Genomic DNA, 27,245 nt, shown 5'->3' with positions numbered 1-27,245 from the left:
ATTCTCCCGCTGTTCTTATGCAGCGCAAATAGTGACGTTACTATTCGCGCTGCATAAGAACAGCGGGAGAATGAAAGAGAGAACTAGTAACACGCATCAATCATCTGCGCCACCTGAGTAAAATCCATCACATTGATTCCAAATAAGCTGATTCGCGACTACGAAGCAAAAAGAGATTCCACAAAGCTCTCGCACCTTCGTAAGGAACTGCCATCGTGTGCGTAACAAAAAATATCTCTCTTCTTGTTTTTCGCACAGAAAGCACTCGAAGCACTTTGACAGTTTTTCTATGGAATTCGTGATTCATGTCCTGGATACGCCTTTGGACCAGTCCCCGCACACTTCGTTGTCGACTTGGAAGCGCACTTGGAGTGCGTGTGCCCTGTAGGCTCAGAGTAATCTCGCACTCCTCCATATAAATATATCATCTTTTACATTTCTGTTGCGTATTGATTCTTCCGCTAGTTAGAACCGCGCTTCAATGACAGCTGCTCAAGTACCGGCGACGAAGAGGCAATTACACAACTTACTCCAGCAAACATTCGAAAAGGGAACCAGTTGGTCGAGTGCCATTCGCACTCGGGATATTTTCCCAGCCAAATCAAACAAACAATAAGTTCGAAAATTATGGCAACATTTTTCAAACTCTCAATTGGAACACAAACGCAAACCCGAAGATCGAAGCATGCCGGGAGAAAATTGGCGTCCCTTTCGGAAGTTCATTCAACAAAAATTCTAAAAGGAAACATGCAAAGCCTACTTCGATGCGAGCTGTGCTCGTCGAAGGAGAGAATGCAATCGGAGATTTTCAACACATGTTCTGGCTTTGAGCCGATGCGATGCTGGGTGCAAGGCGCACCGAGGGAAATTTCGGAACCAGGAACAAGACGTTCTCGCGCAACTGGATGCAGCAGAGCGCACAGGAAGGTAAGCAAGCGTAAGAAAACGGGGTTCGTAATAAATTATTTTACTAGAGCTGTGCACCGAAAATAGCCTGCGAAATTGACGCGCGAAGGGAATGGGCTGGTTGCTCAAACAAATTAAGTTGGTCGCATTACGACGAACCCAAATGGCAGAATGGTGTTTGTAGTGTAGTGCTTCCCCGTAAATAAACCAATAAAGTTTGAGCAATAATGGGTCTGTAAATCAACTTTTGGTACCTCTTTGCGAGTCAGGAACGGGAGGATAATGCATTTGTTACGTCGGTTTTTTTGTCGGAAGTATTTTACGCTTTATTTATGGTATTTCCAGATGATGAATGCGATGCATTTGTGTTTTTTTTTTTTAACTGAAGAAATTAACCGTTTAAAGTACGCTAAATGAATTATGTGACAAAAGAAGTTTACGATAATGGACAAAAGAAGGAGAATTTAAACAAAAGAAACTGAAAATAGAAGTATCCTTTTCCGTCTTATTTTCATTTATGTCTTATTTCATTCTTTTTGCATTCTTTATAATGCTTTTAGATGTCTTTGTAAGAGCTCCGTTATCTGGCATAACACCTTCTAGTTCTGTTAAGCTGTTCCACATATCGCCTCCAAAAGTGACTCCCTTGAGTCAAATAAATCACAACCAAACCCATAATTCTTAAGAACATATGATTCACTAGCCGAAAGCTAATGTTGCGTGGGAGTAATCTGTCATCAAAGCAATCCTTTTACAAGCACTATAATGACCCACCTCAATCAGGCTCAGAGAACGATCCATATGACAGTTTCTAGCCTGCTTCGATCGGCGAAACCAGAGACCGAGTTCGCTTCTGTGGCGCCCATCGCCACAGTGGAGCCTGAGCATTGGACATCGAGCGAGCCCATTAAAATCAATCAAACAAGGTTGACCGCCGCAGCACTGACTCACTTCTGACTTAATCCCACGTCCAAACAAGATAAAATGAGGCATACTAACCAGCTTCGCTGCTGTTCCTGGTGCAAAACCACGCTGAACCCGAACATCGAATTGGGAGCTCCTTCGTGCAGGACGTAGTTCACGGTGTCCACGTTGAATCCCTGCACCGGCGGCACCGAAATCCACCCAATCAGGAACAATAGAGCTCCCGACAGGAACAGGTGCCATTTGGCATTGAATCGGCTGAATCTACTACCGCCTTCGCTTCGATTGCTACTACTAATACCACTACTACCGTCATCACTTCCACCGCTGATGCTGATTCTGCTGCCGCCACTGGCAACGGGTCCAGGGTCATTTATCGTTGCCATTTTTGTCCGCCTCACTCTCCTGCTCACGTTCTCTCGCTCACTCACGTCCCCAGTCAGCTGCGCGATTCCGATTTTTATGTGATATTCTGAGTTGAGGCGCGATCGAACAATACACCGACTGCTTGGATGATCTCGCCTCGCGCAAATCTTCGTCTTCGTCTTCGCGCACCGGCTTCACTAACAAATATTGACGCGTCGCGCCGCGTCAAGATCAGCGAGATTTTTGAACTTTTGAACTCTTGATTGGGCGCCACCCTACACTTCCATTTCACGATTCACTTCAGGGCCGAACTGGGCGGCTGGTTCGCTTCACTCATCACTTTTCTTGCACTTCCGCTCACCAGTTGCGACGTTTCCTGTAGAATAATTTTCGGAAAATTACAATCTTGCCAGCTGAGATTTCACACACGCGATCACGACGGGAGATGCTTTTTTCTGCGGAGCAAACGTGAGCAATCTAGTGTGCCATGTCTTCCGTTCTCAGAGTCTAGTCACCGAATCAGCTGGTCGGGGGCAAGATGCGTGCACGATTGTGAGTAGTCGTCGCCTCCTGCGTTCTTGAGACGATCGAGACGATGCGTTATCTCATGTTCGTAGTAGGTAGGTAGCAGAGATTGCCGAGGATTCTTGGATTCTGTTTCCATCTGTCCATTCGTTGGCCGCCATAGGGCAGATAATGACGGAAGAGAGCAGTGGAAAGTGGGAAGAAGGTCCTATCTCATTGGGAGCTTATCAACACGTCGTAAAATCGACGTAACCATGGTGACCCTGAGGCCTGGGTAGGGTGATTAATATTTTTTTAAGGCTTGGGTGAATGTTAAATTGAAGGATTCGAGCTGATTGGTGTGAAATACGGCAAATGTGATTGACACTCGATAGATGAGTAGCTGCAGAAAATTTACTTTGTTAAAGATTGCATCTATCAGGGTCATTGGCCAGATTCTAGATGGCAGTAATCAATTGACGAATAAAAGTTGGGTTATGTTTCTGACAATTTGAATATTGAATGAGCCAATTCTCACTTGCTTTCGCCTAAGTGGTGCAAAATTTGTTAAGATTCTAGTAAAAATCATTTTTTCTACATTTTCATCACTATTAAAGTTGTGTGGCGAACGCCAATATTGAGTATTCAAAATAGATTTCGCAAAATTTAACTTCACATTCAGTGTTTGGATTTTGATCCGAACAAACCGATCGAATCATATTCAGAGAGTGTAACAGCTAGTGGCGTTTGGGGGCCTTCCTTAGCCGAGTGGTTAGAGTCCGCGACTACAAAGCAAAGCCATGCTGAAGGTGTCTGGGGTCGATTCCCGGTCGATCCAGGATCTTTTCCGTAGTTGAAATTCCTTGACTTTCCTGGGCATTGAGTATCATCGTATCTGCCACACGATATACGATTGCGAAAATGTCAATCTTGGCAAAGAAAGCTCTCAGCTAATAACTACTGGAAGTGCTCGTTGAACACTAAGCTGAGAAGCAGCCTCTGTCCCAGTGATGACGTAATGCCAAGACGAAGAAAAGTTAGCCTGAATACTCTGTGGATGATCACCGAAACAGAAGAATGATCTCAACTTCGGCGCCACTCAATGATTTCTTCTGCAAGTTAGTTGATAGCTCTTCATTTTTTGCTTCTTCGCTTTCAAAACACAAACCCAACATCAGCTTCCCAATGTCATCCTCTCACTCTTCCTTCACACACTGCATCACTTCCGTCCACGATCCTAGTTCGCCCCCGCGCACTAATAACATTACATAATCCTTGGCTTGCTCAATGAGCGAACGAACGTCTGCTGTTGCTTCTATCCGCATCGCCTGCTCCTCCGCACACACTTCGAGTTCGATTGCGTTCACGATCAAAGCAACTCACGAAATAAACACCCCAAGCACCGAAAACAGATCACCATCAGAGCAGAGCCAACTCGGATCTACGCCCGAGACAGCCAAACGACGACGACTTTCGTGCGTCGGCGGATTAGTCACTGTGGTAACGAATGGCGAAACGCACGTGGGACGATACTGCCCCAGCATCCTTCACTCTCTATCTGTGTACGACGGCACACATGTGTTCGCACCGTGCCAAACCGTGCGTGATGCGTCGCGACGCGTCCGCCAAGTGTAACGGAAAATCGACGTCCCCCCCGTCAGCTACACTCTACCGTTCATCGGATGTGCAGAGTAGGATGCGACTTATTTTTCCAAAGTTTCTGAAACCGAAAATTTGTGTGATTTTCGGATTTTAAATCGCATAAAATGGGAAACTTCAAAGTTTGACCAACTAACGAAGTTTGAACAACTACTGGTAGTTTTTGAAACTTTTTTCGGCTGGTTAGAGATTTAGAGATGGCGAATTTTCAAGTTATAGTATATGAAGTTTACATAGCTTTTTTCATTTTCAACCAATTTTGAAATTTCTAGCACCAATTATGCAAAGTTTGATCACAGACAAACAGACGTAACACAAACAAAATTCGATCAAAATCATAGTCACGAGTACATGTACGCCCAATGCTAAAATTGGTAAGTTTGGTAGACGGGCCAACAGATGGCGGTAGTGTGTAAACGTCAAACGCGAACAAAAACGATGCAAGCGCTGCAGGTGGTGGATTGGCCACATACCATATTTTTGAATCGACCGTTAAAAAGGTCAATGATGAGAGTGTGACGTCTGTTTGTCTGTGGTTTGATGTTCCATGTTTGTCAAAAAATTATAACTATTAGTCTTAAAGCTTCCCCACATCAACGCGATTTTTTCAGCGGCAGCGACGAAAAATCGCCGTAATTTCGTTGTTGTGTCGTTGCAAGCACTATATAAAACCATCCAGACTGACACGACAAAAATCGCTGCAAAATCGCGTGACGTTGGTTTACACACGTTCATAAAACTAAACATCAGCGAAATCACGGCAATTGTTTGTCGCTGTCGCCGTAAAAATCGCCTTGACTTGGGGGAGCCTTTGTTCACAATAATTCATTTTGACTTATTTTACTAAGAAATGAAATTTGTTTGACCATATCTTCATGAGTACTCAACCGGGTTCTAATATTTTTACATGATTTTAAGACAATTTGATTGTTTCTAAAGCAAGTAAAAGTTGCCCTCCATATGTACCTCTGTCGATAGGCATTGGCGTAGCTAGGATTTTTTCCTGGAGGGGGCCTAGGGGGGGCCTGGAAAATTCTTGTTTTCAAAAGCATGTCGGTCGCAATAATCACGGTTTTTTTTTATTGTTACTTTGTCTCGTTTCGCAGCACATGAGTGATATTTGTAAATTTCAATTTTCGCTACGGAAAAGATCAAAAAATCCTTTAAGTGTTCATGAAAAAAAAACTCACAAGGAATGTTCTTCATGATTCTCTCACAAACTTTTCCGGTATTTCATTATCTGCTTTGATCCGATTCCTTTGAAAATTCCTTCGGGAATTTGAATTATTTTCGTACTTTTCAGTGCCTTTTCCAAGAACTCCTTTACTAATTTTTACTGAGTTCGTCCTGGGATTCTCACGAAAAATCATTCCCAGATTTTCTGATCTCACTAGAATTTTGAAAAAGTCAGATAATGCATTAAAAATTCTTTTAATCATTACTCCTGGAAGGACCTCTTCGTACACACTAAATATTCATTCCAGTTGTCAATTTAAAGTATACTCCGCTTGTTCATTAATAATTTGAATTTTCAGGAACTACTAAGGATTTCTCCAAAAATTATTACAAACAAATCTAGGAGTGTCACCAAAAATGTCTTCAAGATCACCAAGCAAGGATTCATTCAACGAATTCTTCAGAGAGTTCGCCAACAGTTTTTCCAACTTTGCTCTTAAAGATCTTCCTAGAGTTTCGCTAGAGTATTGTTCGAAAATATGGCAGCGAAAATTATCCGAAATTTCTGCATAAAAATTGAATGATTCTTCCAGCTGTTACTCTAAGAATTCTTCGTAATATTTCACAAGAATTTCATGAGCAATCAAAAAGAATCCAATTGGAAAAAAAAGTATTCATAATTTCTCAGAGAAGTTCTCCACAGATCTATCTGCGTTTTTCATAGATAATTATTTCTTAGATTTTTTTAAATTAAGAAACAACATCCCGCATCCCTAAAAACCCTCGAATTTTTTTCCAGAAATGCCTAACAGAGAAATGTTTAAGGAATTTTAATATTTCTTTAAAGTTCCTAGCAAAATACGTTCAACTATTGATTCAAAATCTCTTCCGCGAAAATACTCTTATATTTTCCGAGTAATTTGTTCAGGAATTTCTTGGAGAGTTATGTTATTGTTTCTCTCAGATCGTTTCAAAAAAAAAATACCAGAGATCTAAATATTTTGCCGAAAATTTTCTTTAAACCGCACTAACGATTTTTTTGGGAAGTTTTTAAAGTTATTGTTCATCAGATTTACTAATATTTTGCAATTTATTCTTGAACTTCTCAAAATATGTTTATTCATTCAAGAAGTTTCATCAAGTATTCTTTCAGTTCTAGAAATAACTGTCATTTTTACCGAATGGTTATCTAATGATTCTTCCATAAATAACGTTATAAAATTATCCACTCCATATTATTTGGTTCAAAAACTACTCCAGGAATAGCTCAATATTTTTAAGGATTGCTTAACAAATTCCTCTACGAATCACTCAATATCGGATTTCTAGAGAAACACATACAGAAAAGATTTGAAAGAAGTTTGTTGGTAATTTTTTGAATAATTGTAGCTTTAAATATACCGTTTTGTCTCAAATTTCGAACACTCGGTATTTGTATGGCGATATGGTTGAAATGTTTCACTGAAATATGTCATTACATCACCAGGAAACGGCAGTCAATTGCAATTCAGTTTTAACGTTCAAGTTCAAATGAAATTATTTGCTAAATTGTTCATTTGAATACGATTTATTCGTGCTGTTCGAAATTTGAATCAAGGTGTTCGGAATATAAGACAGAACAAACACAGTTTCGGCATTTGAATCAAAAGTTTAAATGAACAATTTTAACAGTAAACCGAACAACTCTCAGTTAGATTATGCGTAGAAATCAAAATTTTCACAAATATCAGCTAATTTATGTCTATCAGCATTTGAAGTCACTGTTGGCCTTAAGTGTTCGGAATATGAGTCAATATGGTAATTCGGAAAAATTTACTAAACTTTTATCGTAAAATTTAATTGCTAAAACTTGTTGGCAATGTACCTCACAAAAAAGCTTAAGTATTTGTTGTAGGATTTACTAGAAAAAATCTTGTTCTGTTTAGTTGTTAAAACGGATGGAATTTTTACTGAAAGTATTTGTAACTAATATCTTAGATAATATATTGTATGAACTCCGACTCTTCATTATTAAATCCGTAATGTATGATTTTAATGAATTAAAATCTCAGGGGAAACTTTTGCACTACTTTGAAAATTTGTTGAGGAATTTCTGATGGACTTTTATAAATCAGGAAACACACGTATAAGAATTCTGCCATTTTTTAAAACTCCTATAATTTTCCTGTTTTTAAATCCAGGGAAACAACAAAATGTTGAAGCAGGTAGAATAATAGATGGGCAATGGTACAATGAATGATAAGTTATTATTTATAATCTTTTCTCTAGATGTAAATTACAGGATAGTTAGATCTTGTTTAATGAAATTACAAATGAAACAAATCTATCAAGAAGCTCCATCAAAAACTTCTTTAGAAGTTTTCCTTGTCATCTATCATTCCTTTACTTTTGGTTCTCCAGAATTCCGGGGATTTGAAGCGAAATTTCTAGAAAAAGAAAACATAGAAGAATTTTTGACGCAATTTGTGATGTCTTTTGGAAATATTTATTAAGGACTCTAGATGAACTTCTCGAAATTTGTAATAAAATTTTTGGAAGAACTATTTGAAGGAATTTACGGAAGAAGTTATAGTAAAAAGTGAGCGTCATTTTTAGGTAAATTCAAGAACATATTCCGGAATCAATTTGGAATTCATTTTGAAAGTATGATCAAGTCTCACAATATTATTTGACTAATTTCCAAGAGATTTGTAAAAGTTCTGAAGTCGCCCTTCAATATTCTATCTTTTCAATTATTTTTTTTTTTCGAGCATTATTCGGGTTAATTAATGTACGGATTTATTTAGTGAATTCTCATGAGAAAATTATCATCACTGAACAGTGAATATGCTGCTTTATGCCGAAACAGCATTATTTGGATCATTCAGAAAAAAACGAATTTTGGGAATCAAATTTCCAGTCTATTGACACTTTTTTGTATCACGGTATTTTTTGCATAACGTCGAAAAATCGCATATAACAAATATTATTATCTTCATCAACGAGATTTGCAGCCCGAGGCTGGTTTATCTCGGTCGCATACAAAAGTTCTATCAGTAACCATTCGATCGACAGTGGAACGGTAAAGCTTTCGGTTGTAGCGCAATTCACCAAAGCCAGAACCGCCACGCTGATGTTGTGTGAGACAGGCTAGGTTTTCTCATAGTTGTACAACATAGAATAACGTTACTACTGAAGAGATTCTAATGTCAACAACAAGAGTTATATACATAGATTCATAGGATTTTGGTTCATGTTAAATTGTTTTTTTTTCATCTTTTATATTTTTTGTCATCAAAATTTCTGGGGGGGGTCTGGATGACTCTGGAGGGGGCCAGGCCCCCCTGGCTTAAACAGTCGAAATTTTTGGCAGGAATTTAAAAAGATTCAAACGATTATTTTTAACGTTCTTCGTTGATGGCCACTGACCTGGCCATTTGGTGCTGTCTTTTTTGTTTTTATTTTCTTTCAATCTTTTATACTGTATTTTTTTGATATTTCAACGTAGTTTAGGAAGATAGTACAGGAGGTCGCCTAGTTATTTTATTGTCTATAAGGGAAAATCAATTCACTCTATGTGAACCATCAAAATTAAAAACGGACAAATTTTCGATGTTTCTACTTTTTTATATTTTTTGTAAAATATTATACCTATGATCATGGCCTCGAAGAAAATTAGCAAAATTATTATTTTTTGTAATTTTTCAACCGACTCAACCCAGATTTCTAGATGTCACCTAGCTCATGAACGGAAACTTGCTCAAAAGTAGTGGATTATGATTGCTTTAGTTATTTTATACCAGTCAAAATTATTTAATTTGTGATTGTATGAACAGCATCGAAGTTAAAAATATGGGGTTTAAAAAAATCGACTAAATTATCGCATGTACTTAAACCGATGTATCTCGGCCATCCGCAAATATATGCAAAAACTTTTGGTAGCCCATGAAAGAGTAGAGTCTAGGCTTCCACCTCATACTGGTTGCAAGCCAAGTACGGTGGAATACCTTAACTTTTAAGGTGAAATAGTTAAAAGATAGTGAATATTACTGGTACATTGTAAAATCAATGCTAAAATTTGAAATGAACAGACATGTAAAATGCACTTAATTTGCTTTCCAAAAATGTACTCACAATAATTTTTCTTGCCATTTTTCCCCTCAAACCAAATTTTCTTAAGATAGGGTGAAATTCAATTTTTACAGTTTAGACAATATTGAGCCCCATGAAGTGCAATGCAATTATGTAATTAATCAAATAAGATAGTTGGTATACAATCACACATGTTCTCAATAATGAGAAATTCATCTCAATAATTCATTTTATTGAAAAAAGGTTTTTGGACTTTTGTCGCGGAATTTTTATTTGTGGCCCATAGTGCGAAGGCCATTAGGCCGAATGCCGTTAAGCCGAAAGGGTCATTATGAATTGCTCGTAATATTCCACAAAAATATCATAAGCAATTAAAAAGTATTCAATTGGGTAAATCTCATTCATGATTTCTAAAAGTTCTCCGCAGATCTATCTGCATTTTTTTTCACAGATAATTATTTTTAAGATTTTTTTTTATACCCCGCATTTCTTCAAAACTCTCTCGAAAATATATGCTTTTTATTTTTTTCTAAATTCCTAACAAAGAAATATTTAAAGAATTTTAACAATTTTTTAACAAATTTTCTTTCTAAAACTCGTACGCAAAAATACTAGTAATTTGTTCAGAGATTTAAAAGAGAATTATACTATTGTCTCCCGAAAAATTTACCAGAGGAAGTATTTTCCAGGCAATTTTTCTTTAAACTGTACTAACGATTCTTTCTGTACAAATTCCTCTATGAATCACTCCATACCTATCAGGTTTCTAAAGAAAAAATCTTGTTCTTCTTTCTTCGTTTTTACAATAAGAAATGATTAGTGTTGAAACGGATGTAATTTTAACTGGAAGTATTTGTTACTAAAATCTTAGATAATATTTTGTATGAATCCCGAAATTTCATGATACTTTGGTTGATGTGGAAAGAACTCATTTTTCCTACCTTTAGAAATTCCAAACAAACTTTTTTGAAGAGTTTATTATCGGTTATTTTGCAGTACTATAGAAAATTAATGCGAAAATGTTGTCTTTATTTTTTAAAGAAAATTTCCGAAGATGTAATGTAATATTTTGATGAATACCTTTGGGGAAACTTTTGCATTACTTTGGAAATTTGTTGAGGAATTCCTTATGGACTTTCAGAAATCAGAAACCAATCTGTAATTTTCTGAAACTTCAATAATTTACCTTTTTTTAGATTTTGAAAATGTTGCTTTTTGGAGTATGGAAAGATTTATGTATGAAGTTTTTCAAAGCATCATGTAAAGAAAAAAGAAACAAAAAAATGTTGAAGCAGGTAGAACAATAGATGGGCAATGATACAATGAAAGATACTTTATGATCTTTTCTCTAGAGATAAATTACAGGACAACCTCACTAATAAATTTACAAATCAAACAAATTTCTCAAGTAATTCTATCACAATTTTCCTTAGAAATTATCCTTGAAATCTATCCTTCCTCGACTTCTGGTTTTCTAGAATTCTGCCAGAATTCTTTCCTGAAATTGAAAGTTTTCCTGGGGATTTTCATCAAATTTCCTCTGAAGATTCGATGGCAAGAGAAACTTCAAAAACTTTTTTTTTTGTTTTTTTTTTCAATTCTTGAATAATCTGAGGATTTGAAGCAAAATATCGGAAGAATTCATAATATTTTTTTTCTGACAACTATTTGAAGGTAGTCGCAGAAGAATTTCTAGTACAACTTTCAGTGAAGTATCTCAGTATTAGATATGACAGCATCAATGATTTTTTGAAGGAATTAACCCCTCTACCGGCAGCTTTTTTTTACATCAGAAAAAAAATATTCACACAGCGATAACTTTTTCGTTTTTCGATGTTTTTGCACCATTTTTTCACAAGACCTCAACTCATCTCATTTAAGAATCTGTTTCGATATTGATCATACGTTATCTAGATCCGGAAATATTCTGATATTTAGAATATACGTAAATATCTTAGGCTGCAGATCTTTTGTTAAGTTCGGTCATTCTCTGTTCGAAACAATACTTCAATAAAAGTTTGTTGTGAAAAAATGAACCAAATTGGTGCAACCGTTTTGGAGTAATAAACATGTATGTGTTTGGTACCAATCTGGCCGTATTAAGATCTTAAAAACTTAAAAAAACATCTTTTTGTAATTTTAAGATTACTTGAAGACAACTCAACCGATTTGTATGATTTTTTCAGAGATGCTCATTAAAAACTGACATTGTATAGCCCACATTTTAGTTTTTTGATGAATTGACTAAAAACAAATGCCCAAAGATTTTTTTGTATGGGGAACGTCGGTCCCCCTAAAAAAATTTGAATATCTTCAAAACTATATGATCAATGATAAATATTGACACAGACTCTTAGAATAGAAGAGTTTTTTGAGGGCTTGTGAAAAAATGGTGAAAAAATATGGAAAAACAAAAAAGTTATCGCAGTTTGAATATTCGTTTGTGTTGAAAAAATGAAGCTGCCGGTAGACAGGTTAAAATATTGTTCCGAACAGTGAATATCCGAATACGATAAAAATACTGTAGCCTGCGAAATTTACGTGAGTTAAAGCCTTAAGCAATTTTGGAATATCTCCGAATCCAGATGACAAACGATTTATGATGACACAGATTCTAAAACTAGAAGAGTTTTTGAGAACTTAAAACAGAAAGGTGCAAAAATATCGAGAAACGAAAGAGTTATCACAATTTGAATATTTTTTACCGTAAAAACAATGAATCAGCTAGTAGAGGGGTTAAGCTTTCGGTTGTCGCGCGATTCACCGAAGTCAGAACTGCCACGCTGGTGCTGTATAAGACAAGCGAGAATTTCTCTTAAATAACGTTACTACTGAAGAGAGATTTTTGTCAATAACAAGAGTCATGTATTGATTTAGAAGATTTTGCTTCATGTTAAATTGATTTTTTTTATCATCAAAAATTCTGGGAGGAGGCCTGGATGATTCTGGAGGGGGCCAGGCCCCCCTGTTCCTACGCCAATGATAGGCAACGGACAACACGTAACACCCAGTGGACCAGTGATGAATTTTTCGTTTGACAAAAAGTTTTCACCGACTGGAGCGATAATCGAACCCACACTTCGCGGCACAATACGCCTAAACGTCTGACGCCGCTAACCGCACGGCCACGAAGCCCCACGAATATTCATGGAGAACTCTCGTGAGATCCCTGAAGAAGAAACGTATCAGTTCATCTATAGATAAGTATAATACAAAAAATGAACCATATTTTGGTCATCTTTATGATTTTCTTGTTAAGGTATCGATTTTGAAAAGTGAAAATCTTCTGGAATTCTTTCAATACTTGTATTGAAAACAAATTTGTACATTTCTCATTTATTCAATGCCTACTTCTTAAGGCCGGTTTGCTGTTGACAAAAAAAAAAGTAATCGCCTATCTTCATGCATGGAAAATTACTTCTTAATTGGTCTATAGAATCACATTTTTTCTTTATCGCAGTACGCAGTTGAGCAAAAATGTCATTTCAAATGGGGCCCTCTGTAGGAAATTTCTTGACCCATTCGGTCAAAGAATTTCTTTACTTTACTTGAGCAAAATAGCATACTTAGCTTTACACGGTAATCTAAGGATTATTAGTTTTTTTTCTGGTAAGCTTTGCTAAACTATCTCAGGAAACTTTATTTCACAATTCTTCAAAGAGCACAAACAAAAAAAACAAGAAAGACACAGCATTTTAAGTATTCATCTATTTTACTATATTAGAAAAAAAAATGGATTTTTGGAACTACATTAGCGATCATTAAGTTAAATAAGTCACTAAATTGACCTAATTAATGATAATGAAGCTTTCTCAGTCTTGTAGTTAATAATGATCGACTTGAAAAAAACGGTCACTTCCAGTATACGGTCCTGGATTCCATAGGAATGAAAATTTTTCTTAACTTCCATTTATATGAAGTTTTTATAATCCAAGTAGAGTTTGTGAAGCATCTCTTTATAACTACAAATTATATAGTTTGTATACAGTGGAATCCCATTTTTGGCAATAAATTGGAAATTTTCAGTTTGCAAAAAGGGACACGTGCCAAATTTGGAATATATTTTTTTTCCTGATGTCAATTTTCAATAATCACATCAGAAGTTTTCAGACGTTTGGGCTTACGGAACACATTTTGAAGTTAAATTGATACGCGTAGCTCCTTTACATTACTTTTGGGCGTAAATTTGACATGCAGCGTTGATGACCAGGCTTCTTCCTTGCTCTTGACTTATCCTCTTTCTCCCCCTTTTAATGATCAACTACAAAAGAGAAGCGATTTTACCCACACACAAACTGAGCGTAATTGATCTGCGGGATGAAGAGTTTACAGGTTTGTCTTTGCTTATTTTCATTCCCACTGTGGTAAAGAGTTTGTTTTGACAACCTCAGTGCTTAAAAGAGAAAGAGATTATTATCTCCCTTTCTCAGTTAGGGGGAGAGGATTTTTTTTCCCATTTCTCAGTTCGGGGAAGAGCAGATTTTCAAGAAAAGTCGATGGAAAGTGGCTGTGCAAGTCTGAGGCGCTTGAGGCTTCCGTGACGTCCGTTGTGTGATTTCCAGAAGATTTATTCAAGATTTCTGAAACCTACGTTACTGAGACGATTTACTGCGGAATTCTCATTGGCGGTTTTGCAGTTAACGTCGATTACATCTAATCAATCTTCAAACCGGATTAAAGCGGTGAGTTCGTTTCATGCTTGTAAAAACACACATTTATATCGTGGAAATGTTTCATTTATTTGTTAGAAAACTATGGATGGTTCGTCACTTCAAGTGTCGGCATAAGCCTTTGTTCCTGTTTTATATAACAAAATTGATCTACACGTACATATTCTTTTATTTATTTGGCGCAATTAAAAATAACCTTTGGATAGTTCGACATTAAAATTGTCGACGCACTGATAGATATTTTATTTTAGTTCGAGGCTACATGAATCGCATCACTTACCAAGGTGAATCCTGATCATGTAGTTTTTGATCCCTCCCACTAACAAAACTCCTTCCTGTGAAAACCATGGAGATGCAGAGGTGATCTCGGTCTCTAGTAGCAATGGATGTCACACCAACATTCCTTCCCTTCCCCCGATGACCGTAAGGACGTGGCCGGCGCCGTTATTGACATTAATGAGCTTGGAGTCCTCGAAATTGTACATTGAAGATGGTATGCTACTCCCAAGCTACATCTGTTGGTTCCCTGTACAATTTTGATTATTCCAGTCAATCACGGAGTAGCAACTACGAATTGTACGGTCATCAATGCTTATGCTTTATGCTTATGCTTATGCTATTTCTCAGTTCGGGGAAGAGCACTTCTAGACAGCTCTTCGTTGGCTCTTTGTAGCTCTTTGCCCAAAAGGGCAAAGAGGAAAGCAAAATCATGCTCTTGCGTTGACGGAGAAACCAACCTCAGTTCATCCCAAAAGCAATGATGATGTATTTGCAGAGCCTCACAGAAAGCTAGAGCTGTCAAATGGAAGATGTGCGTTTGGATAGAGCCAACGTTTCTCTCCACTCTCTCAGCCACGGATTATTCAACCAACATCGAATGCTGACTCATAATTCTCGCGGAACATTACTAAGGACCTATGTACAAATGAGAGATTCTCTCCTCTCTCGTTCTCTTTTCATTATAACAGTGGAATACTAAAGATTTTGGGAAGTTTTTCACTATAGATCGAAAGTCAATTCCCTTGACTAGCGTTTCATACAAAAAAACGCATCAGAAGAGGTTAATGTGACTCAGTTATTAAAAGAGAAAGTAAACAAAGAGAGCCTCTCAATGTTAGATAGGTCCTTTAGTAATGTTCCGCGAGAATTGTTGTGAGCGTACGAGGTCGTTCCATCTATCAGATCAAGATGAGCAAAATAAAGCCTGTTGATGACAGCGTGACTACATTGCCACTATGGGCCAGGGACGCAATCTGGCGGGACAAAATTAGTAACTCGGTAACGAAGCGTTTCCGGTATTTGGTTTCTTCGGCAAACTTTTTTGTAACAACGAGGACCATCTACTGACATAAATGGATAGTTCGTAAATTGTCGGCATAGGTGGCGCCACAATCTAGCTTTTTACTGTTTACTGACGTTCTAGAGACTTGGCATGTTCGGACTTGGCAAAGTTGTTCATTTTAATAAAACAAACAACTCTTTCAAAGACGTCAAAATTCTACAGCCTACGGTTTTCGAGTTATTGGTAAAAGTAGATTCAATTAGTGAAAAAACGATTTTTTCATCGAATTTGACATTTTTCCTAAGAAATATGTCATATAATATTTTTTGCTGATAAATATATAACAAACACAAGATCTGGTGGAAAAAATTCAATTATACGACGCATGAAAATTCAAAAAAAAATGGGGCAACATTGAACAATACTTGATGAAACGAATGTCAAAATTCCAGAGAGGTATATTTTGGTGTTTTTTAGATTTCACGCTCTTCCCGCGTTGATCCACACAAATTTAAAAGCTCCGGACAGGAGATCGTGCGCTCTGAAATTTTATTATTTAGAGATATCCACATGAATATGCTTTGATTTTCCGTGTTAAAAGTAACACATTCACAAAATAAATTGCTCACCTCGAGCCATGATGACAACAATCAACTGAGACATGATCAAGTTTTACATGGCATACTATATCATCATTTCAATTATTGAAGAAAAACAAATATGTACCCAGTTTTAATCTACACTTTCATCTAGGGAGCCGGATCCTATTCTTGGCACTTTTGATTCACTTTGGCAGTGGGGTTTTTTTTGAAAGCTACTGAGCTCATATTCGGCTACAATATGCGTCGTATTGAAGTGCTTCTTATTGCAAAGTTTCACAAAAGTCGACAGATAAAAACCACCATGCCAAAGTGAATCATGGAAATGTCCAAGAAGCTCTGCACCCTACATTACTCGATATCAACTCAATGAACTGCTCTTAAACTGAATTTCATGGCTACTATGATGTTTTTTTACCCGGTTTCTGAAAGTTTTTGTTCCATGACTCGTTATTTCTAAAAGCCGATCGTCTCGTCAGATTGACTCATGGAAATTTAACTGTATTGGAGTAATATAATCATTGTAAAAAATTGAAATATCCCAAAACCACCAAAATATACCTCTCTGAAATTTTGACGTCCGTTTTATCAAGTATTGTTCTATGTTGCCTGAAAATTTGAGCTTGCGATTTTTTGCCCTTTTGAAGATATTATGGTTCGAACATTGCTCTATATTTCAAGTATTTTCAAAAAATGTTGAATTCGGTCCTCGTTGTTACAAAAAACTTTGCCGAAGACACCAAATACCGGAAACGCTTCATTACCGAGTACAGCTCACTGACAGTTGGTATGTTTTCTTGCCTTCTTTGACTTCTTTCTTTAATTCTTGGGTTGTGCACAACGGTCAGATAAACTTATATTGGTCAAAATCATAGTTACTTATTGTTTTTCACTATTGAAAAGAATATGAATATAAAAAAAATAATAGCAGTTTGCCATCACTCAACTTTTTTTAGGTATACAACTTTTTAAAATGTGAAATCATCGAAAAACAGCAAGAAATTGGCATTACGTTCACCTGAATTTTGACGTGTTTTCAGGCTCTGCCTTTCGAATGTGCGGTTTTCCATTGACATTTCGTGACAGGTTCCCTTGACTTTTAGGAGCTTGCAATTTAAGTCAGCTGTCTCCTCTCTCTCAACTCTGGAGGAACTCCCGGAGGGAATGTTGGGATTTTTTCGAAGAAACTCGTGCAGAATGCTTATTGGAAATCCAGAGGGTTCCCGAGGTATTACTAGAACTCTAAAAAACTCCTGGAGATATTCCAGAAAAAAAAAATCTGGAGGAACTATGGAGGAAATCTGAAGAAATTTCCGGTGGAGCTCCAAAAGAATACTCGGAGGAAATCTGAAGGAATTCTCGAAAAAACGAAATTCTCGAAAAAAAAATCCATGAGAAACTCTGAATAATTTCTTTTAGGACTTTCAAACAAATTCCTGCAAGGACTTCGAAGGATAGTTTTGGGAACTTGAAATCAGAAGACACAGTGTGTTTGTTTGACAAATTGAGACATGAATTTGCGAAAAAATACGCGTTCTAGTGAGACTCGAACTCACGACTCCGTGTACGCTAGACCGGCGCTTTAACCAACTAAGCTACAGAACACCTTATGATTCTGCGGAATAGAAAGACAAACTGAATCCGAGTACTAACTATGAACACATTTCTTTTCGCAAATCCATGTCTCTTTCGGACTTAGATGCCAAACCCCCACCACGCTCACGTTTGTATCTCCCGATCGCAAGTGAGAGCGAATTGTTTATGGATGCTGAGTTCTTACGCTCTACAGCCGCATACCTATAAGCCAAACACTTTCTGGCGCAGTTGGTCGTAGAGCGTGCGACCGCACTGAGAGCTCAACGCATACTGAATTTCGTGCCGAAAGTGTTCGGCTTATAGGTATGCGGCTGTAGAGCGTAAGAACTCAGCATCCATAAAGAATTCATAGTGAAGCTTTCGGAGGAACTCTAGAGAAAATCCCTGTAGGAATTTTTGAAAAAAAAAAAACGCCGGAGCATTTTCTGGAGGAAATATCCGGATGAATTCCTGGGGCAAATGCCCGAAGTAATTGCTGTAAGAAATCCCTGCAAAAGTTTCTGGAGGCAATCCGTGAAGGACTTCCTGGTGGAAATCCCTTGGGAAAATCCTGGAGAAATATCTATAGAATTTCCTGGTGGAAACCTTTAGAAAAATTCCTGAGAGATTCCCCCGGATGATTCCTGGAGGAAATACCAGGAAAATCCTGGTAGGCACATCGGAGTAACCTCGGTGGAATTCTTGGAAGGGCTCCTGGAGATTTCTTTAGGCGGACCTTGAGAAATAATCTGATGATTCCAGGAGGTGTCTCTGTATGCCTTCCTGGAGGATTCTTTGTCCGCCTTCCTTATTAAACCACTCTTTTTCACTCCGTTGACTTTCAAGCTTCCCCCCAGCTTGGCTGTCCAGAGAGAAAAATCAGAACTGATAAACAAATCCGACCAAAAATGGACCAGGCAGCTTGTTCCAAAAAATAGACCAGAAATTGGTATACAATAAAGTTGGAACATCATTTGCAACATTGGTGCAAGCTCGAATTTTTAACATGGTTTAAAAATTTGGACCAAATCAGTGATTTGCACCACTGATAAAGTTTCCCCAAAAGTAGAGCATAAAACTAGTTTTAAATATGCTTTAAAGTTTTTAATATATAATTTTAAACATTTTTCAATCATTATTCAAATAAACGAATTTTGAAATCATATGCAATTGCATATAGTCGTATTTTGTGAGCTTATTTTTATAAATTTGCATATGAGCTTCAAAATCGAATCAATTTAAATTATTCGATTAAATCGGTGAATCGATTCGACATAATTAAATGAAAACCCGAATTTGGAACTGTGGTGTTCGTCAATCTATTTTTCTTGACAGCATGGATGATAATGCTTTTCATCGCCTACTCAGTTTTATGCTAAACTACCACATCTTTTTTTTTTACAGAAGATGTTCTTTTGCTCCTAAAACAGAACTTTTATATTTGTCCAAGTAATTTCAATACCTTTTATGAATTCTGCTGTCAAACGACTTTTCATCAGAATATCAGCTTTAAATTGTCAATGCTATAAAAAACAAAATTATATTGTCTAAATCTACAATTTTGCTGAAGACATCATAATAATATTCTTTCTATTTTTTAAGTTAAGTAAATTATAAAAAATGGCAAAAAAATAACTTCAGTCACACTGTTATTGCTGCTGCACTTTGGTTGGAAAAATCTCTTAAAAATATATGTTGAAATTCATGTTATGTCTGAAGTGCTGTGAAAATTTCATTCAAATCGGTCCACAAATAACTGAGATCTAAGCCTCCAAATTTGACCATTTTGTATGGAAAATCGAAAAAGTTGCAAATGTTTTATCCAATACTGTATGTAAATGTGGAAACTGAGATAAAACCATTTTTTCGCTTTGAAAATATTGTTGGTCAATATAACAGAACCAGTTTCGGCCAGAGCTTAAGCTTCTTCTTCTTCTTCTTTCTGGCGTTACGTCCCCACTGGGACAGAGCCTGCTTCTCAGCTTATGAGTGTTCTTATGAGCACTTCCACAGTTATTAACTGAGAGCATTCTATGCCAATGACCATTTTTGCATGTGTATATCGTGTGGCAGGTACGAAGATACTCTATGCCCAGGGAAGTCGACAAAATTTCCAACCCGAAAAGATCCTCGACCGGTGGGATTCGAACCCACGACCCTCAGCATGGTCTTGCTGAATAGCTGCGCGTTTACCGCTACGGCTATCTGGGCCCTTAAGCTTTGGCTTAAGAGCTTAAGCTTTGGTTCCTAAATTGGCCAATATAACATTGATTTGTTATGAGAGTGGTCAAATTAGGAGCACCGTGACCAAATCACTACAACTAGAACTTATGCTAATGGACGATCCGGGTGGAACGATTCCTTACTTAGGTAGTGTATTTTTTATCACATAGTAAATACTTTTATTTCAAAATTTAAATGTGTAATAAAAAATAAATGCCAAGATCTTTTAAACGATTCAACAAAATAGAATAACCAATTCAATCTTTTATATTATTAACGTTCAACTGACAAATATAAGAAAATATGTAATATTTCGTTAAAAAAGCATGTTTTGTGCAATTTTTGATAAATAACTTAATTAAAAACGGGTTTTACCTATATGTTCCATTTACATGCTTCAAAAACAATCAAATAATGTTCAAATACATGTACAAAACTTTAAATCGGTTGAATATTCATGAAGTCATGATCAAACTAAGTTTAACGTTTTTATTAAAATGATGAAAAATGTGACATCTTTATAGTTTACCTTCAATTTGCTTGCGCCACCGCTAAATCTTAATATTTTTGGCTTAAATTATGAAGTATCTCTTTTTGTGTGATTTTAATTAAAAACCACACCAACTTCTGGTGTTAAGAACTATCGCAAAATAAGCCGCACCCTAACTGTGTGCAATCGTCCTGAGTTTTCCACGGCTTTCCCACCCAACCCACGAGAGAACCCTCAACCTCAACGGTGTGTTTTCGTCTTCGTCACCGCGCGTCTGTTATTAATAGAACATGATTTGCTCAGGCAGAGACGACGCGTTTTGCACTTTTCACCGACTGCTTCTCACTCGATCTTCGTCCGCCTTGGGTGGAAAATCAAAATTTTCCTCCCGCACCTGCACTGCACACTTTTCTTTTTCGTGGAATCTCTTCGCACCGATAATCGATCGGTTGCGCCAATCAGCTCCTGCAATCAGCGAACCATTCACACGAACATCTTCACCCGTCACCCGATGGGTTCTGCGATTTGGCACCAATTCGCTAATTATTACTAAATAAGGCAAATCAACGGAGAAGATCGCCTAAAGCAGCTCCCTCGCTGTTTAACTCCAGCACTGTTTGTTCAACATCCCCAGTAGGCTTTGCCGAGGGTAGAACCCACTCGAAAACCGCACCCCGCGCACTAATAAGAACGATCGCAGTAAGCCACCTCGGCCGCCGCCTACTTGCACCGCACTACTCACTTTAGGCACTGATATTCACTAAGATCTACTATGAAGATCTTGGAGAACACTTCCCAACTACCGATCAGAACGGGGTTTCACTCGCGTCCAAACTTCACGACGGCTAGCAGGAAACTGAATGGGCGCTCTCGGCGCGCGCGAGAGAAACAACCGACGTCAACGGCGACGACGGCAGATGAATCCACAGACGGCTGCTGGCGCGTAAAGACGTCGCGACGTCAATATTCGAAACAAGCGGCGACGTCCGACCGATCCAGACGTCGTCGGTTCTGATTGTTGGGGGCTGTCAGTTTAGAAGACACGTGCGTTGGTTGTCATTACAAATAGTTTAACTTTGATTATCGCTGATGAAGGCGGTTTAAATATGAGTCAGTTCAATGTGTATTTACTCTCAGCTGTTTGGATCCAAAGAATCTGGAATCTCAGATTCATTTTCGGAAAGAAGAAATTTCGAAGTAATGATAGAAGAAGCATTCTGTATGCTGTTAACCGATGGGAATCGAAATTTTTGAGCGTGTAGTATGCTGTCTGGCGGGGTTTTGAAACAGTTGGTTCAGCAAGTGTCCGGTAGGTGGCCACAACGGTTGCACTTTCATCGTACCACGAAACACGTTAAAAATGTCTGCTCATTGACTTTAATAAAATTTAATGATTCAATCATCAGAACCAATCAGAATTTTTAGTTTACATTGTTCTCCCACAAAATGTTTCTTGTCTCATCTTCAAGGTTTCCAGTTGTTCCATTTTCAATAAAAAAATGTTTACAAATGTAATGGAATCTTGACTCTCAACGTTATACTGGTTTAAAACTTTAGTAGAAACTTATTATAGTCTGGCGGGCTTTAGTTGCAGTGCTTTAGCTTTTGCCCGAAAGGTGACCACGATGCATGGTTTTCCTTTATACCATGACTACCACTGTTAGAAGAAAGGTAATATGAATCAAAGATCAGGCGATTCCAAAAGAAACGCCAAAATATATGCTTTCATTAATACATGAAGCAGTTAAATTTCTGTTGTATTGTTCCATAACGATTCATACACTGAAATGCATTTTAATGTGGAAGCTACTGAATCAATGGTAAAAATTACTGCAAATCAACTGCACCAACGCACAATGGTCGAAAACAAAAAAAGTTTGGCCAAAATTAGTTCTATCGAAGAAACATGTAATCTGAATATGTTATTTGGCGTTTTTATTGTTTTAGAAGGTACAATTCACATATTACGTAACTCTTTTCAAACCGATTTTATTAATGCGTTTTTATTAGGAATGCAATCAAATTTGATTGCAATTCTGTTTGAATTTGTTCGAGTTTGATCAAAATGTGTATGAAGAGTGCATACATATTTTTTTTAAATCAACTAAGCATGAAAAAATGTTGTCAATATATGTAAAATGTTGAATTATTCAAATAGCTTTAACTCAAATTTCAGCAAATTACTGCAAATAAAATAAAACGTTGTTTGTAACATCTAAGCATGCTATATGATGCCCTCTATTCGAAATAGAAACAACATGAGGACAAGAGTTATTTTATATGTTGAAAGTCATTAAAATTATCAGAGGACTAAACTAGGGGCCCAGATAGCCGTAGCGGTAAACGCGCAGCTATTCAGCAAGACCAAGCTGAGGGTCGTGGGTTCGAATCCCACCGGTCGAGGATCTTTTCGGGTTGGAAATTTTCTCGACTTCCCAGGGCATAGAGTATCTTCGTACCTGCCGCACGATATACACATGCAAAAATGGTCAATTGGCATAGAAAGCTCTCAGTTAATAACTGTGGAAGTGCTCATAAGAACACTAAGCTGAGAAGCAGGCTTTGTCCCAGTTGGGACGTAACGCCAGAAAGAAAGAAGAAGTAGAGTACTAAACTGCCGTGAATCGCAAGTCAGTCCCATCTGTAAAAAGTTGGCATTGAGAAAATGGGCTGTGAAGTTTCCAAACTCGTTTTCCATACGAATATTCAAAAATTTCAGAGAATTGGAACATGTTCCAATCTTAATGAAACTTTCACAACTTGCTTTTCAGTATCGGGGATCTCTTCATGAACTATTTCCGTACTTTTCCAGTGCAAGAACGCCTTTACCAGTTTTCACTCAGTTTTTGCTGGGACTCCCTTAGCTTAGCTTAGCTTAGACTGACTACACATATCAATGGTTGCTATTCCGTGATTGACCGAAGTCAGTGAAAATGCACAAAGAATCAACTAGAAGTTCGGCTGGGATTGGCCATAATCTTCTTCAGTGTGCATAATTCAGTGCCTCTATTTATACAGGGTCAATAACGGCGCCGGCCACGTCCTTGCAGTCAGGTGGGATTGGGGGAAGGAATGTTAGTGTGTAACCTTTGCTTTTTGGAGACCGTGTTTGCCTCTGCATCTCCACAAAGGCTACTGGGAGGGATGTTTGTTAATGGGGAGGATCGTTGGGTCATAGGATTCACTTTGATAAGCGATTAGACCATGATAAACAATGATTTGTGAGATATATACATACTTATACGTAAATATAATATTTTCATTTGATATGAACAATTTCTATGTAGAGGAAAATAATGCCGACACTTGAGGTGACGAACCATTCAAAGTTTGTTGAACAAATACCTAAATGTAACATTCCTACAGCTGTCAGGACGAAAGCATGTGTTATTATATTTTACTCATTTGAAAAGAAACAAAAAACTCGATTGGTTGGGACATCATAGAACACTCTTATTATTATGCCGACACTTACAGTGGCGAACCATCCAAAGTTTGTTGAATAAAGTGAACCTTTCGCAAGTCTACACTTGTAGTGTCGAACCATTCAAAGTTTTTTTTAATTACAAAAATAAAGGTATATAAAAGGTGTTCTGAAAAAAAAAAAATGTTAAACATAAATAAATCATGAATCAGAGTTTGTGTCGACACTCACAGTGACGAACCATCCATAGTTTGTTGATAAATCATATATTTTATAGATTAGAAATAGTAGCATGAAACGAGCTCACCAATTGATCCGTTATCCTTGACTGAGCAGCCACAATCCACTTTCGGCTTCACTCGTTTGCTCGGCTATAAAAAAGCACTCAGGAAAAAAAATAAGCGCGCGACCCAAAAAGAATAAAAAAAAAACTGTTCGGGCTTTCTTGACGCACTGCCCAGGAGCAAGCGTCAAGGTCGAAGGATCAAACAGAACTAACCGATCGCGGCACTTTTTCAGTTACTCCAACCGAACTCACCGATCACGCCACTTTTTCACTTACGAGACCGACGCGCGACATGTTTGATCCTGCCCTCGTCGCTTGCCCCGGGAAAAGCAAGTGTCAAGGTCGAAAGATCAAACAGAACTAACCGATCGCGGCACTTTTTCACTTACGAGACCGACGCGCGACATGTTTGATCCTGCCCTCGTCGCTCGCCCCGGCAAAAGCAAGTGTCAAGGTCGAAAGATCAAACAGAACTCTTCACTCAGTTTTTGCTGGGACTCCCACGGAATAAATAGTTATTATTAAACAGATTTTTCCCGGAGTTTCTTTAGGCTTTATAATCTGGAATTTTTCGAAGAAACTGTATCAAATTGCTCAAAAGAAGACATCAGAATTTTAAATATTTCACCATGAAGCTAAACTACGTACTTATTGGTAGTGCTTCGTGAAGCCCAAGCATGACAGTTCGGTTTTGCGTCGTCCGATAGATTTTGCTGACAATTTCGCGCGTGCTTTCGTTGCCGGAGATTTTTTTTTTCCTGTTTTGGAGCGTCTTGCTGCACGCAAACCAGTGGCGCGGGAAGTGGGTAGGACAGGTAGGACATGTACTACGCACAAAAACACCTGGGTAGGACAGTCAAAGGGTTGTCCTACCCATGATTTAGCGACAAAAAAAGAAAAACAGATCAGCAGAAAGCTTGAACAATAAATTAAACTATTTATCATCTGTTCGATAAACATACTAGCTCGTGTGAAGAACGATTGAGAAAATCTATATTGAAAATCCTGGGAAACTCATTGTAAGAATTGTTACAAAAAGCTACTTAAGCCGTTGGAAAAACAAATTGAACATTATTTTATGCTTGTTTTGTTTATTTTTTTATTTGTTTTTTTTTTCAATGGATATTTTTCTCAAAACATCTACAGCCAACCCGGTAAATGTTCTGGGATAAATTGCCATGAGTATTCCTGGAAGTAATTCATGAGAAGTTTCTGGAACTTGCATAGTGAATTATAAGAAGATTCTTGAAGAATTTTTAGATGAAGTAATGTATTTATCTAAGCCCAGTCCAATTACATGATACACAGCACAAATGTGCTAGCGATTTCTGAAAGTGAGATAACTCTTCACTTGGTATAATCTATCTAAGTATTGCCGAATTTCTTGACGATTTTGAAGGCAATTCCTATTGAACTCCCACAGTTAGTTCCTGAAAAATTATTTCATCAAACTCCCCCTGATATTTGTGGCATCATTCATAAACATATTTAGAGATGACGATTTTCGGAATGTTTTTTTTTTTTTTTTATTTTGCTGGATTGATGAAGATACTACAATGAAATATTTGATGGAGTTTTTTTCGTGATGAGACATTTTTCAAGAATCTTCAGTTTCTTATGAGAACTTTTGCTATTATCAAAAAAAAAAGTACTTAAATTGACAGATTTTTTGCTGATCATTAATTTGTTATCTGGGAAATTAGAACAAAATAACTGGTTATAAAGACAAGCAGTTTGGTCTAATTTTGTCTAATTTGTTTAAACAGTCTCTATTTTAATGGGAGGCCTCTTAAGTCTCCAGTTAAATAAATTATCTCTAAAGTCTTTTTTCCTAACACCTAGTTTTCCTAGTGATTTTATTTAGAATTTTTCCAGGGTCTCCTATAAGCATCACTTCCGAAATTCTTCAAGAGATTTATCTACCAATTTCCCCAGAATTTTTCAAAGGTATTTCAAAGGATACTTAGTAGAAATTGTTCAGAATTGTTCCAGGATTCCTTGAGAACCCCAAAGCTACTACCTCTAGTAATTTCCAGAGGTATTTTCTCGATTTTCATTTCCGAAACTATCCTATAGTTTCCACCAGATATTTTTTCACTAATCCTTCAACTGAATTCTCCAGTTGTTTCTCTAGGAGATCTTTCTAAGATTTTTACAGAATTTCTCCTGAGGAAATCCTCAAAGGCTTATTTCAAAGTTTTTGAAAAAAAAGCTGAAAAGCTTTTTTTTTTCAAGAAACCCTGCAAGAATACCTCCGCCTCTTCATGTGGATTCCTGCAAGAATTCATCTACGATTTATCTCTGAAATCAAAAATTCCTCAAGGGGCCCTTCGAAAAAATCATTTTTTTTTTTCTAGTGATTTCTCCAGCATTTCATCCAAGTATTACTTTTGCAGTTTTTCAAACATTTTTTGGAAAGTTTTCCAAAAAAAATCCCACGCAATTTTTGAAAGTTTATTAATTTTCACACCAGGTAATACTACAACAATTTTCCCAATAATTCTTCCAATTATTCCTACACGAACTTCTATAGAAATTGATTTTGTTTTTGGATTATCTTAGCAATTTATTTAGGAAATCTGCTGAAATTTTCTCGTAAGCCCAGCCGTTATTTCAGAGATCATTGTTCATTGAGAGTGACTTTAAAACTTCAACTAGTTTTATATGAGGTAACTTTGGGACTTTCTTTAGAAGTGCCTTACGGATTTATTCTTCAGAAAAATTTTATTGGCATTTTCCTGGAGAAAATCTCAAAGTATTTTAGGAGGAATTTCTGAAGAAACCTTATGAGAAATTTCTGGACCATTTGCTGCAGGTGTCTTTAGAGAAATCTCTTGTTGAAATGTTATATTAACTCTCAATAACAGTTTTATAGGAAATCCCAGGAAAAATGGTTGAATCATTGGTTCTTAAAGAAGTTGGGACTCTGTTGAAAAATTTCACAAAGAATTTTTGGAGGAATTGTGATGAGTCTTTGGAGAAATTCCATTGTAATTCTTTTTAGGTGATTCTAGGTTAAATTCTTAAGAAAAGTTACCTGAAGATATCGTTAGAACGCTTGGAAATAGAAGAATTTCTTCAACTCAAAAC

At 37.1% G+C, this 27,245-nt stretch overlaps 1 protein-coding gene across 4 annotated transcripts in view; it reads right to left on the bottom strand.

Moving 5' to 3' along the window:
- The window catches only part of LOC5578281 (integrin alpha-PS2), a 289,453-nt gene extending 268,139 nt beyond the window's left edge, over window positions 1-21,314 (bottom strand). For 2 of the 4 annotated variants that reach the window (XM_021839218.1, XM_021839221.1), the window contains exons 1-2: window positions 21,188-21,314; window positions 1,906-2,572 (exon numbers count right to left, since the gene is read on the bottom strand). In XM_021839218.1, coding sequence (XP_021694910.1) covers window positions 1,906-2,216 — 311 coding nt within the window. In that variant the 5' untranslated portion in view covers window positions 2,217-2,572; window positions 21,188-21,314. Of the gene's footprint in view, window positions 1-1,905; window positions 2,573-3,968; window positions 3,988-4,083; window positions 4,383-21,187 lie in introns of those variants that run through there. The other 2 variants (XM_021839219.1, XM_021839220.1) reach the window with 2 other exon arrangements.
- Window positions 21,315-27,245: the final 5,931 nt, after the last annotated feature.

Source organism: Aedes aegypti, chromosome 1, assembly GCF_002204515.2.
Source record: "Aedes aegypti strain LVP_AGWG chromosome 1, AaegL5.0 Primary Assembly, whole genome shotgun sequence".
Classification (NCBI taxonomy): Eukaryota; Metazoa; Arthropoda; class Insecta; order Diptera; family Culicidae; genus Aedes; species Aedes aegypti.
The sequence above is the reverse complement of the archived record's forward strand: the minus strand, read 5'-3'. Positions and strand labels throughout refer to the sequence as shown.